Source organism: Oryzias melastigma, linkage group LG5 (assembly GCF_002922805.2).
Source record: "Oryzias melastigma strain HK-1 linkage group LG5, ASM292280v2, whole genome shotgun sequence".
Taxonomy (NCBI): domain Eukaryota; kingdom Metazoa; phylum Chordata; class Actinopteri; order Beloniformes; family Adrianichthyidae; genus Oryzias; species Oryzias melastigma.
Genome location: NC_050516.1, coordinates 15,383,777 through 15,398,355, shown reverse-complemented (window position 1 = coordinate 15,398,355; position 14,579 = coordinate 15,383,777). Strand labels below are relative to the sequence as shown.

General features: G+C 35.8%; 1 protein-coding gene across 12 annotated transcripts in view; it reads right to left on the bottom strand.

Moving 5' to 3' along the window:
• Window positions 1–871: 871 nt before the first annotated feature.
• ptprt (protein tyrosine phosphatase receptor type T) overlaps window positions 872–14,579 on the bottom strand; it is a 304,805-nt gene continuing 291,097 nt past the window's right edge. For all 12 annotated transcript variants that reach the window (XM_024269996.2, XM_024270001.2, XM_024269998.2 and 9 more), the window contains 4 exons: window positions 13,997–14,122; window positions 11,840–12,003; window positions 6,280–6,415; window positions 872–4,736 (listed from right to left, as the gene is read on the bottom strand). In XM_024269996.2, the coding sequence (XP_024125764.1) occupies window positions 4,683–4,736; window positions 6,280–6,415; window positions 11,840–12,003; window positions 13,997–14,122 (480 nt within the window). In that variant the 3' untranslated portion in view covers window positions 872–4,682. The remainder of the gene's footprint in view (window positions 4,737–6,279; window positions 6,416–11,839; window positions 12,004–13,996; window positions 14,123–14,579) is intronic.

Genomic DNA, 14,579 nt, shown 5'->3' with positions numbered 1-14,579 from the left:
ATTAATTAATGAGAAGATGTCATAGGTGTCATCTGAATGACTTTCCTCTCTTTTATTGCTGACTTGGTCTGCCTACCTGGCTCAGGTTGCTTCAACTGGTCCACAAATGTCAAAGTTTGGCATAGCTTTCAAAGAGATAAGGTCCTCAGATTTTTTTTGTCCCCTTCTTTCGTGACTACATATGTACAGCCATTAGTGTTCTAAAAGGGGAACACATTTTGAAAAATTGAACTACAAGACTGAATTCCTCCCCAACATTGTAATTGAATGATCCATAAAAGGGCTACACTGTATGTACACTCATATGGCCATAAAATGAAGTCCAGATATATCACACTGAACTATATTCTCTTCTATTTCGCTTTTACATCTAATGGTCCTACTTTGAAAAAAAACTGACATTGATCTTAAAATGCTACAATCTGCTGTATGTTATTATTCAAACTAAATCCCTAGTACCCAATGTGGTTCGGTTTGTTTGTCAACTAAATAAGGAACCATGAACACAAAAACATAATATTTGAGTAATACAAGCTTAATTGGATTTTCAATGAAGTGAAGATTATTCTTTACAGGACATGTTTAGCATAATTAATTGTGTATTGTTTGAATCAAGTAAAAAAAAGATACTTTTATAATAAACATTTTTCTTTATATTTAATAGCAATAGTTTCTAATTAAAATAGTTTGTTTGCTAAATAGTGTTTGCAGATTTCGTATTCTATTGCTTTTCATGCATCAGTCTTTTGCAAAATGCAATAAATGGCTCAATTTTTTTTTAATTTATATTCCTATGAAGTCAAGAAAATGAAAGTACTTTCTGAGACATATTCAATCCAGTTTCCATGCTTTTTAAAAAGAGACACAGGAATCACATTCAACATTTTGGTCCCTTTATTTCAAGTTAACCACATTGCAAACAACTAAACAACCAATGATAATGGCATCACAAGATCTAAACAGCACTTTGCTTGACAAATAATCATCAGAATTATAATTATATAAAAGAAATGTACAAATCCAGAACAAAAATGTAAAAATCAATCAAATAAAAATATAGTACAGGTGAGGAAACAAAATAAAACAATCAAAAAATAATACTATGATGCAAAGAAACAGGGATGATAGAGATCTCTGGCATTCATTTCGTCTTCAAAGTAATGTTACTCTATTTCAGTAGGTCCATAACAAGCCTGACAGGACTCAAGCAAAAAAAAAAACAAAGGTGAACACAAACAATTTGCCACAACAGTTTTTTTTACATGTGTTATTCGCTTACAAATCTTTTTTGAAAACTTCTTGATGTCCACCAGAGGCTGGTCTTCACTCTAAAGTAATCTAAAATCATTAATAGTACTTTTGTAAGAAACCAAGACAAAGGATTTGTTTTCCCAAAGGCTGAAATTAAAGAAATTTGAAAGTGGTGGTTTAGTCTTCATTGAAGCTTATATTAGATGAGAGGAAACTGAGCTTCGATTAGAAGACTAAAAAGAGATCATTTTTTAAAGTGACCTCACCCTCCCTCACAGAGCATTTTCAGCGTCCGCTGTGTTGACTGTCCTTCACCCCGACTCACATCATTTCCCATCAAACAAGGAAATGACTTTCTCAAATGCATTTTTAAACTGGCTCAGGGGGAAGCAAATCGGAGGCTTTGTTTGTAAAAGGAACAGAAATAAATGACCCTTCTTTGTGTTGTAATTTGTAAAATGGATAGCACACTTAAGAGACTTTTCTCATTCCAACCTTAATTTTGGCCCTACATTTACTCAGAGTGCATCACCCTGACTTTCCCTGGCTTATGAGTTTAATGAAAATCAAGGACACTTGACCGGGCATGTCAGTCTGATCACAATGGGTTTGAATAATGTTGGGATTATTTGGCAAAAATGACTGCAGGGGATGTGATAGCAAAAATTGAAAAAAAAAAATACTGCTCAGTCTTGTATGGCTTCATACACAAAACTTCATCAAATGAAAAAAAATCAACATCAACTTTGAGTTGTAATTTTCCTGCCTTAGATGAGAAGAAATAGGAAAACCAAACAGTTGCATGGGTATAAATGATCCATACTGAAGCAGTTCCAGTCTAAAACACCTGCATGCCTTGATTTCAATCACAGGCTTCACATATGAAACCATGACAGCCCCCGACTATTGTTATATAATTGTTCTGGGCTGTTTGAGTTCTGTCCAGCTCCAAATTAGACTTATTCATTCAAGTAGCACATGTTTTGTTCACTTTTGTCAAACTGAAGAAAAACAAAAACAGCAAGGTGTTGCAGGTTAGCAGATGTCCATTATCAAATCTGGACCAATGCTACTGCGTTCCACGGCCCACTTTCACAAAGCAAAGCAGCAGGTGCAGAGATCATCTCTATAGTAAGAGACATCACTTCAGTCATAACGAGAGATTCGATTGTTGACACCTGAAAATGGGTACAAGTGAATTTCACACAGGAGTTCCTTTCATCTTTCAGATAACACATCAAAGTGGACGGTTTGGAGAACTTCAAAGCAATAGTTCTTAGAAAAAATGACTTGAATGCTTTTCAAAACAACTTTCACTTAGGTTGCTTCTGGTGTTTGATTGTTTGACTGTGGTTGTCTTTTATTATTTACAGAAAGGGTGGAGGCACACTGTAAGATAGACAATGTTGAAGAGTGTAGTTTAATTTACTTTGGTATGGTCTTTTTCGTGTTTTTTTTTAAATCCAAAAAAAATCCTATATTTTAAAAAATATGTAATCTGGTAGAGTATGATAATTATTGATTTGGTACAGTAAAGGAGAAATTGCAATCTTTTGGAATGTGCCGTAAAACAGAAGATACTTTACATTTAAATATATCATGTCATTTTGTCACAAGTGATGAAGGAATTGTAAACATGTTATGTCAGTTGTTACTCTTAGGTCTACAATCCTGATCCAAACAGGGATGCATACTGATCATGGCCTTTTCCATTTTAAAATCAAAGTCATAGAACATTGTGGTGTTTGTCTTTATACTAGCAGATTGTGGGTTTAATTCCATGCTTGGCTCACAACTTAGGTTTCTAAAACTTGGGGCTAATGCTCACCTACTTGACACCCTTAGGTTTGATTGGCTGACTCCCAGATTACAGGCCTGACTGTGGCTCTTTTTACCTCAGCCAGAATCTTCAGGAGAAACTTGAGAGTTTCCACATGCAGTCCTCAACTGTTTTGTGCACTTTTAAAATGGCATTCAATTGAGTTCCACACAATATCTCACATAGAATGTGTGGGAATATAGTCTGCATTTGGCTGCCCACCAATTTTTATGCAAGTGAAGCCAGAATTTTGTTCACTTAGGTGTCTTGGTTTTATGAAGAACTCTACTTGGGATGCTCTTTTGACTGAATGTCTCATGTCACCCAAAAAAACAGAAGCCTTTTCACAACAAGAGCCTCATTATCCGATCCCAGATAAAAGATAATGTGGTTCTTTTGGTTTTTTTTTAAGCCATGGTCTTCATCTCTTGCTAGAGTGGAAAGAATCAAAATCTGTCACTAAAACGTTCCCCTGACAAGATAGAAGATTCCCACTTTATATCAAAAAATCATGAGTAGGAATAACTAAGTTAGTTATGCCTCAACCAACAACTGACATAGTCAGAAGGGCATGTTGTCAGTCTACATGTGAGGATATAGTTACTGTATTAATATAGTTACTCCAATAAGCATCAGAATTACTTTCTTTGAATAAAAAACGAGGCACTCTGATAGTTGTGTCGTACAATCAACACATTAATCGCCCAAACATACTAAACTATAATTTCTAAAGAAAATACAAAGTACTTCTGTAAATGTAGAGCGTATTTCCACTGGTTGTTGGTGGAATGTTGTTTTTGTCTGTTGTATTGACACATTTTCCGTCTAACAACTTTTTTAATTTTGCTTTGTAATGGACAAAGTGGCACTGCTTATCTGAAATACAAGTTGTATTGATTTGGACTTAATGCAGTTTAAAGAAAAAAGAAAGGGAAAAAAATAGTTTTTTCTTTGAGGCGATTGTAACACAAGTACAAAGGTTCAACATTTACCTGGACAAGAGGCACTGTCTGCAAAACTATTCATCTCTAACAGCTGTTTATTGATTTGAAATGGATTCAGCCTGTCAAAAAAAAGGAAGTCTTTCAGTGTGCTTCCAGCCTTCTGAGGGAGACAACATTCAAGGTGGAGAATATATCTAAAAAGGAGATACTGTACAGTAGTCACATCACAGCCTTGCAGAGAGGACAAAAGAAAGAATGAAGGAAAAAGTGATGCTTCTTTTAAACATCTGATTTACTTTTTTAACATATTTTTTGTTGTTGTCTTCTTTGTACAAGCATGTAGAGTCCAGCGTTTGGCAACAGCAAACACACAATTTAAAATAACACGTGTGTCTGTTTGTTACCCCCCCCTCCCATTTCTATGTACAAGTGGTGAGTGTGTGTTTTCACAGGCACACATATAGATATACACACGCTCACGTATGCCAACATGCCCTCTCTTCTTCAGACACATGCACACACTTTCAAACACACACACACACACACACACACACCCACACATGCGCTCAAGAAGAATTCGGGTCAATAAGGAGCAGTTTTGCACTTTGTGTGTCCCAGTGTTGCGACGGGAATGACAGGCAGCGTCAGTGGAAAATTGCACACTCCAATCAGAAGGAGTTGAGCGCCTCCAGAGCCACCTCATAGCAGAACTTGTACTGTTCCTGTGAAGACAACAAAAAAACAGTATCAGTCTCAATGGTCTTGGAACCACCTTTCACACTGTTGAGTCATGGGACTTTCTAAACTCTTGTGTTTGTTCAGACTAAGAATATTTTAAACACCAGAAAGACTTTTAATTATCTGGCAATGTGGAAAATTGGCATTGTTCAAAGTGTATTGATCCCAAAGGGAAGAAATATTTGCGGGTAGACGAAAACATAAACACAGTAGACAGGAAGCCAAGTCCATAGATCTATTCATTGATCCGTATATCCATCTGTCATTTTTCTTTTGTCCATTTTAGAAATTGGCAAAACAAATTCATACATTCTATAGTTATTCACCTCAACCATTATGCTATAGGAAAAAAAGTATAAAACCAGAAAAAGTTTTAAACAGCAACATTTAACATGCCATTTAAAAGCCTTAAAAGCAGAGTAAAACCAATCCAACTTTTGTCTCCAATAAGTCTCAAATTGAAGTAATGACCTTTTGACCTTTCACACAAATTTCTAGCACTTTTTTAATTCATAAAATAGCTTCCAGGGAAGTTTTAAATCACTTATAACTCTATGACCAGGGGCGGAGCTATTGGCTTTGTCACTTTAATTATGTTACAGAATGAGCGGTGTTTAAGAAGAAAATGAAAAAGTCGTTCTGAGAATTACTTTTTCATTTTATTTAAGAGACTAATATTGCAGGTACTTATTGAAATGGAAAAAGCATTTTTGTTAATCTATTTTAATGTTCAAATTTGATATTTCTTAATGAATTTTGGTACAAATTTACCAGATAAGTTTTTGAAAATTAAATATCAAATTCCATTTTCTGTATCATTTTAATTATGTTACAGAATGAGTGGTGTTGAAGAATAAAATGAAAAAGCTGTTCTGATAATTACTTTTTAATTTTACTTAAGAGACAAGTAATGCATGTACATTGTGAAAAGGAAAAAGCATTTCTGTTTATGCATTTTAATTTTCAAATTTTATATTTCTAATTGAATTTTGGTACAAAATGACTAAAGAACTTACATTTTGAAAATGAAATAGCATTTCCAGTATTGAATTTTATTTTTGAGTCACAAACGCGTCCATACTTCTGCCCCTCCCCAATAATGTTCTCACACTGCCATTGTTTTTGACTATATTAAACTAAAGTTATTTTTACACGAGTAAAAACATTTAGAAAACACTTCATATGTTAGTGAGAGCTGAGTCATTAACGCCATTTTAAAATGTGGTCCACAGTTAACCCACAGAGAGGAAAAAAAATGCAATCTGCATGTTTTATGTCAGTTCTTGTTCTCCAAATATGTTTTGGTAATGAATAATAAAAAAAAGTAAAATGAAAAAAAACAAATTTGACTAATTAGCATTGTATTGTCTTTGGCATTAACCACAACAATTAAAATTGCAGATAGAGATTAGACCTCACCAACCACAAGTCTTGCTTTGTTAAAAGATTTGATCTAAGCTCTTTTGTCTAGTCTCAATAATTACATTGGTTATGTGTAATGCTGCTTCACAAATATCTAATTCTTACCATAGTCTCCACCATATTTGTCTTGTTGTTCCTCAGTGTTTTGACAGTGTGGAAAACATCCACAATATTCTGCTGCTGGATCATCTCATTGATGCTGCAGATGGCACAGAACGTTCCGGAACGGCCTCCTCCGGTACTGCAGAGCAAGAGGAGTGGGAGGGGAAAAAGGGTTACAAAGAATCTCCATCGGTGAACATTAACAATACTATCTTATGTCAACCAATTACCTGAAACACATGACATATATTCATATCGTAAACCAAACTGTGTTAGGGTCTAACAGTGAGACTTCAACTTCCCTCTGATGGGATCAAATATATTCTAGTGTACTGGTGGATTATATGCATTTGATCAGTTCTATTTGGCCCTTCTAAACAGCTAACAGAGAACTTTTCATGCATTCAGGTATGCTCTGCGTTTTGTTTAGTCAGCATTCAGACCGCCGGCCATGAAAAACAGCTCCTGACTTTCATTTCACTTGGTTCCGAATGAATTCTTTCAGCATTCATATTGAATAAAACATTCTGATTCTGAGAGGTGGAGAGGCAGCTGCCACGAAAGTCTAAGAGTATGCATTATCTGACCAGCACTGATGCATTTCTGTCCACTCAGTAATTTAATACGTCCGTTTACATTTGAATGCTCTTTTCAGTGCGTGCATATCTTAGTTTTTAATCACTAAATATCAATAATAGTGGTAAAATCTGGATTTCTAAGTAATCGTGCGACACATTTATGTCCTGGCTTGAGACTAGTGAGACCTTTTTAGAGGTTTTCTTGGAATCAAAACGTACAGAAAGAAAAATATTTAATTAGATGCATTCCATACATACTTGAGGCTAACTGTTTACTGAAAATTAAGAAAAAGTATAAGAAAACCATAAAAGGTTAAGACTTTAGGGAAATTGTCATGGCAAAAGAGAAACTTGAAGCTATAACTAACAAAAATATTGTAAAGATTCTAACTATAAAGATGAGTTTCTTTGTATGCTACCTCAGTACAAAAGTTTTGTTTAAAGTTTTTTGATTATAAAAAAAGACAATCCACAACATGTGATGCAGATGAACATTTTTTTGTTCCACACTCATGAAAAGTCATAAACACCAGCAAGAGTTGGTAATTACCTATTTTAACAATAGTGGTTTGCAAAAAGTTGTTAACTATTGTTACAATGTCAACAAATCAGTAACACAAAAATGTAGAATAAAGTAGTAAAACTATAGTGTGTTTGGTTCTTCTCTAGATGTCGGAGTCGTTCCTTTGTGACAAAAACTGTAGTTATTTTCTGGGGTTTTTTTGCATTTTTTGCCAGAAATTTTAAAGCACTAAATAAATTGGACTGTACAAGTTTTTTTTGTAACAGACACAATCCAGTTAATGAATCAAGTGTAACATGTTTCTGCAAATGACATCAAGTGTGGACACTAACCCAAACTTTTAGGAGTTCTGGCTTGTCATTTTATCAGCATCTGTTCATTTTTTGTTGGGTGAGGTCACATTTGAAGTTGAATTTTCTAAACAGTTTACAATTGGGTAAAATGAAGATTGATTTAGACCCATGAATTTACATAAAGTAAAGAAAAAAAAAACATTTACGATAAATATGGCAATAGAAAATGTGATCCGTTGGGCTGTCAGACCTGATCATGTGGCTGATTTGAGTGCATTTCAACTTGAAACTGATGAATCTCTATTTTAACTCTACCGTTGTAAAATAAGAGAGTCGAATAATTTGGGTCTCTGCTTGAAAAATACTATTAGAGGAAGCCAACAAACATAAATCAAACATCTACAGCATAACTGAAAGGACTACACTGTACGGGTGTCTCAGTGTAGACCCATGTTTACAGCAACTCTAAGAAAATTAAAGGATGACAGAAAGCTCAGTTTGTAAAATGTCTTTTCCTGTATTGAAGGAGAACAAAGCTGTGGAAATTTTATATAAAGTCTTAAGTGCTCTTTAAAAAAACTCAAAGGCGCATTATTGCAGATAAAAGCTGAGACATGCTGTGAATGCTTCTTACTTTTTTTTGTTGCACACCATCTAAAATGTCCATCTACAGAACATTATGAAAAACACAAACAGATTGCTGCATTAAGTGTGCCGCACCCTGCAAAGCTCTAAAAGGTTTTGAGGCTGTATTTGCTGAAATTGAGACATGTGCTCAGCATTTAAAGACCCATCAAGCAGCAAGCTCTAGGACGTGTAAAGAGCAGGAAAAATAATCAATCTCTTCACACTGCTGATTGAAACATCATGTTTCTCCTTGTCACTGCTTTTACTGAGTCTTTGAAATCAATACAGGGGGTAGATTAGCCACCATAGCTGGTCTTATGGGTTCAAGTTTTCTTAGCTTTTGACTGTCTCTCACACCCACAAAAGGCCAAGAATCACAACGACAGCCGCATGAAAACCAAGTCCAGCTTTTAGTTCTAACATATTTTTATGAGGACTGTCAGAAATTCTATAATTGACGAATTAAAGATTATGAACAACACCAAAGCAATCATGAAATCCTTTTTAGCAGAAATGAGTTGTCACCATGCCGACAGTAACCTGTTATTTGTCTGTTCAAATTGATTTTGGAATTCAAATCATCTGAAAATCCCAATCGACAGGTTATTTGTCTGAATTTTTTTTTTTAAAGAACATAAATAAAAATGTCATTCTGTGGGTGTCCTTTCACAATGTTGGAACTAAGACTACAAAATATGCAACACATCTGCGTTAATACTTTTGCTTCATTTATTAGCATGCCCTCGGTGAGGTAAAATCTCATGGATTTTATAGGATCCATCCATCCATTTTCCGAACCGCTTTGCCCCTTTCGGGGTTGCGGGGTTGCTGGAGCCTATCCCGGCTGCTGATGGGCGAAGGCAGGGTACATCCTGGACAGGTCGCCAGTCTGTCGCAGGGCCTCAATCACACACACATTCACTCTCACAGACACACCTAGGGGCAATTTAGAGTCACCAATTAACCTATGAAGCATGTTTTTGGACGGTGGGAGGAAGCTGGAGTCCCCAGTGAAAACCCACACATGCACGGGGAGAACATGCAAACTCCACACAGAAAGGTCCCAGCCGGGAGTCGAACCGGGGCCTTCTCACTGTGAGGCAAGAGCGCTAACCACTGCGCCACCGTGCAGCCCAGATTTTATAGGATATTAGACAATTTATGTATTAGAATATTTAAAAAAGAAAAATAACAGGGGGTTATAGTTAAGGTAGAGTGGTTGATCACTAATTGGAAGGTTGCAGGTTCAGCTCCCAACTTACCAGCCCATGTATCAAGTGTTGTATGGCAATATAGTAAACCCCACTTTGTTTGTTTTTTGCATGACAGTTTTGTCATCATCAGTGTGTGAATGCATGCGTGTATGGGCCTTGTAACTGTAAATCACCTTAGCTAATACTTAAAAAAAGCATCATATGAGCATATCATTTTACCAGTACCTCCTCAAACAGCAACTGTTTTCTCAAAAGTGTGAAAAATTATCTTAACTTAAGTGTAGCTCTTCATGGATACGCTTCTAAAAACATCCTTGATTAAAGGGGAAAAAGGGTGCTTTCTTTATATTTCTAAACCAATAACTAACCATTGATTTCCATTGCCTCATTACGCTCAAACTACCAAAACAAGCTCCTTTCAGTGTTGTAAAATATAAATTAATGAGCTGCTGAGAAGAGGTGTAGCTTGTTTTCACAATAACTTCTTAAGTTATTGGATTTTTTGTTTAATGTGCAGGAAATAAATCTATCATTAAAACTACTACCTGTCCATGTTTGAAGTAATAATGTTTGTGCTTTCTCAGAATTTTCCATCAAATTGACTATTTTTTTTACTTTTTCGATTATTTAAAGACCCACTCAATGGAAATCTTTTTTGTGTTGTTAACATACTTTTGTATGTAGCATTTTTCTCATAGTAGAGGATCTATATAATTAAAAAAAATACAATCAAAACTGTGTTTCTGAGTGTTTCTTAATTCATATCAGATTGGATCAGGAGCAGATCACCACTTCAAATATTGACTTAAAGAATCGGTTGTTGGCTTTTTATCTAAAATGTATTCGTTAACGCAAAGCAGGAAAAAAAAACAACAAAAAAAGTCACTGTATAAAAAATGAAAAGAAAAAAAACTAAAGAAAAAAACTAATCATAGCAGTCTGGCTGGTCTACTGAACTCTGTCAGGGAAACCTGATTGGATGAGCATCAGTAATATCCTTAAGGCAATGTTTGAAGAATGAGTGCTTATATTATTGTGCTATTGTTAAGAACTTCCATGTAATCTGCTTTGTATAGATTTTGAAGCTTGTTTTCTGCTCTTATTATCGGCCTCATTTGTTCTGCTGCAGGGAGGCTGAATGACGCTAAGCAGTGTAGCTGCAGCTGTTTAACAGCACCAATGATTTGGATCAAATGTATTTAAAAGAAGCAAAACTGAAACATTCAAAGTATTAGGAAAATAGATTGTTATATCATTTAAGATGTGATCCTTTATGAAAACAAGTCAAACAACGCAGTTCAAAATGGACCAACATTGAGTCTTGTGGATTGAAGTTTCTGTTTGTTCACTGGACTTTTGTTTCAAGTATTTCAAATGTCAGTGATGCAGACTCCTCACAAAAATAGTTCTTTCAAATTTCAATATTGAAAGTATTCAAGAAAACCCAACAAACATAAGATCCAGCATCTCTTTAACAGCAAGTACAAGCATCTCTTCAAAAATGTAAGCATGAGCAAGACTCAGTTGTCTGTGGATGGGGTTAAATCACTGGCTGCACCACCAAATGATTGTTGCAGAGAGCTGCAACACTGTGCAATTCTTCAGTTACGTCATGAACGGTTTTTGTTTCATTGACAGCTACTTTTTTTAAAAAAGTTAAGGTGTGGCAACTCATGATGATTTGTGGCAATTTACGTGTCCATTATGCGTATTTCTTTTAAGTAAATTGCATACTTGCAGAGGGTTTGAAGGAGGATTAGACACAAATGTTTAGCTATGTTCACACCTGCCACAGAGACGCACGTTTAAGCATCCACTTCCAATGAAAAGTCTATGTAAACATGCATAAATGTCCATTTGAGGCTTCTGTGTTCAAAACTAAAGTTTTTAAGTTAGTTTTTGGGCTTTATGTACAAAAAACCCGTGACCACTGAATGTGTGTCGAAAGTTGACCAATTAGAGACTCAGGTTTGCTGGTGAGTGTCAACCGTTTAAAAATTGATCAAGAGGAGAAATTAATAATTGCGATTTGTGTTTGACTGGAATCATAGGACACAAAGTTTTTCAAATATTTGAATGGAGCTGTGAAAGAAAAAGTTACAAAATTTAAAAGATTTGCCCTACTTTTATATTTAGCAGGAAACCTCTTCCAATTGAGAGTACATACTCTATTAGGTAGCAACAGTCCAGTGTGAACACCGTATACTAAAAGCATGTTAAAGAATGCCCTCTTAGAGCGTTCTTGAATGCAAATCATATGACTGGTGTGTAGTATAAGGCTCAACAATATCTCCTGTCACATTATTTTAAAACATGTGTCACACTTACAGGCAGTGCACCACAGTCCTTCCATCCCCGCCGTCGTACTGCTCCTGCCACTTAGCCAACCTTCTGACCAATTGGAGAATGGAGCGCTTAGAAAGAGGCGTGTCCCTGTAAGCCGGCCAACCAATGAACTGGAAGTGCTGCACCAGGCGATAACCATCCTGAGGCTGAGGAGAAAAACAGGAAGTGTTACATTTATAAACACCGTCTATCCTTGACTGTCAGTTCGGACAGTCAAAAAGAAAATCTGATTGATTTCACTCATCCTCCACAGCACATTCGATTGGCAATAACAGTTTCTGAATTGTAGAAGGCCTTGTGCTCCAATTAGTTCTTGCTTTAGAAAGAATATGTTTATGAAAAAAAACTTGATTTATTCCATGTCTCATAATGGTAAATCAATTTCATGCCACACATAAGCTGTTTTGTAATGTCTGGCCTGAGGCGGTTGGCATCCACCATTAAAAATACCCAAACTTACAATTACTGTCAGACTGATTAACTGCTGCGGCTGGAACACATGCATATGCACATTGACATTTAGACACATAGCTAAACAGATGCAGAACTACCATGTTCTATTCCATTCCTTTCTCTCTATTGTCAGCACATACTCCCTGTTTCCACTTAAGCTTTTCTATAATTATAATGATATATTTCTATACATATAACAATTCAAATCACTTCAGATAGTGGAAAAACAGGAAAGTAACTAGTCACTATCCCCCTCATCCTACCTTCCTTCATCATCATTCTTTTTTATTCCCATTTTATTTTGCATAGTCTCATTTCTCCAGCCTTTGTTTCTTTCTCGATTTCCCTCCTCGTTTGATGGCTTAGTGTGTGGCAGTACAGTCTGGGGTATCTCCGAGCTGCTCTCACAGTGAGATGTGCAGTTATGGCAATGATATGAGCCATTTCACACTACACTGGTGATGTGTTTGAGAGCGAGGGAGAGGGGGAGAAAATCGAGCAGCGTTGTGGGGAGAGTTCACTGCTCTTTGTAGGAGCTCACTGACGATAGGGCAGCACTGGAGTTGTTCTGTCACGGATGGGTGAGAAAATGAGATGAGGAGTTACATGGGCAAGCAGGATGGTAGAAGATAAGAAAGGGAAGGGGCAGAACTATAGGAGAAAGGTCTTCTTCCTCATCATACTCTGTTAAACAAAAGCCATAAGCCATACAATACAAGAGTGCCTCAAAAATGATTTGTTAATAACGCACAGGCTTTTCCTTTGCAGGTTTTTGCAATTTTCAATTTTCAGGTATAAATGCCCCATTGTGGCAAAAGGACTTGTGTCTTTGTCCTGATCAAAGAATCGAAAATCAAAAAGGAAATAAAAGTAAAACCAACTATATTTAATTCTGCCCCTATCAAAAAAAGTGTAAGGTTCTTTTTAAAAACCACAAAAGGGCCCTAAAAAGGTTAATCTTTTGAGGTCTCACTGCTTCTCTGTTTTGCATGTTTTTTTTCCCCCAAACACATTGTTTTCTGCATCCTAATTGGCTGAAGATGTTGTCAATCAACCTCCTCCCTGCCGTGTCTCTTGCACTTAATGCATTTAGCTTTCAAAATCCACATAAATCTTTATGTCATATTCATGTCTGTCTGAGAAAAGTGTATAAAATGTGTGGTGAGGGGTTTTATATCCCTAAAAGAATCTATAATTATTGTAAAAAAATAAAGCTGAATTCTTCATGGATTTTGTCTACCTCTAGTTATTTTTAGAACTTAACTACAAAGGACTGCTGTAAAGTACATTTTGCAAAAGGGTTTTCAAAATTTTAAAGATTTTTTTGGCACAACCTTTCATGAACAACTTAATTTCTTATTTTATTTTTTTTTTTCATCTATTTCTTGTTGCATTTCGTAATCTGTTGCTTCTTTTAGCCCCAAATTATTTCATTAGCACTTATCAGACATGCTTTGCAAATAGACCTCACAGATAACATTTTACAGTTAAAGGCTATAAAACACGCTTGAGGGCATAATACTTTAGGATCTGAACTCCAGCTTAACTTCTTTGTCTATAAGCACCCACAACATCCCAATTTAATGACAACCCCAGAACCAGCGGCGAGCCTCCTTCACCGCGCTCCAGCCCTCGGAGCTACATCCCCACAGGGTGCACCGCAGAAGTAATTAAAGCCGTAATTACCCTGGCCATGTTGCAGATCCTGAAGATTCGGTTGATGATGTCCTCATCAATATCGGCTGAAATAAACTCCACTTGAATTGGGCCGTAGCAGCATGAGTTTTTCTCTGGCCAGTACTGCATGCATAGCTGTAAAAATATGAACAAAGAAAGTGTAAAAACAGTACAATAAAAGTACTTAACTCTTTTTATCTATGGTTATTTATTGGTACCTTAAAAGAAATGATTTCAGAGTAGTTAAAAGTGGTGCTGCAGTTCTGGTGTTTTCAATGTTTGCATTGTGTTGATGCACACCTGATCACTGCAAACTAACAAACTGCTTTAAAGAGATACTCAACCTTGAAGATGAGTAGTTGGGTATAAATGTGTTTGATCAACAGCACCTGCCTCTTCTTTCATTGTTTTAGAAAAAGAAAGGATTCATGTTCACACTCTTTGTTAAAATATTGGTCTTTTTATTCTTTACTACATAAATAAGAATCAGTAAGAACACTGATGTGATTCTGTCTATTTACTTTTATTTTAAGATCTCCACATGATCTTAAAAATCAAATATAGTCTTTTTTGTATTTATGACTTTATATTT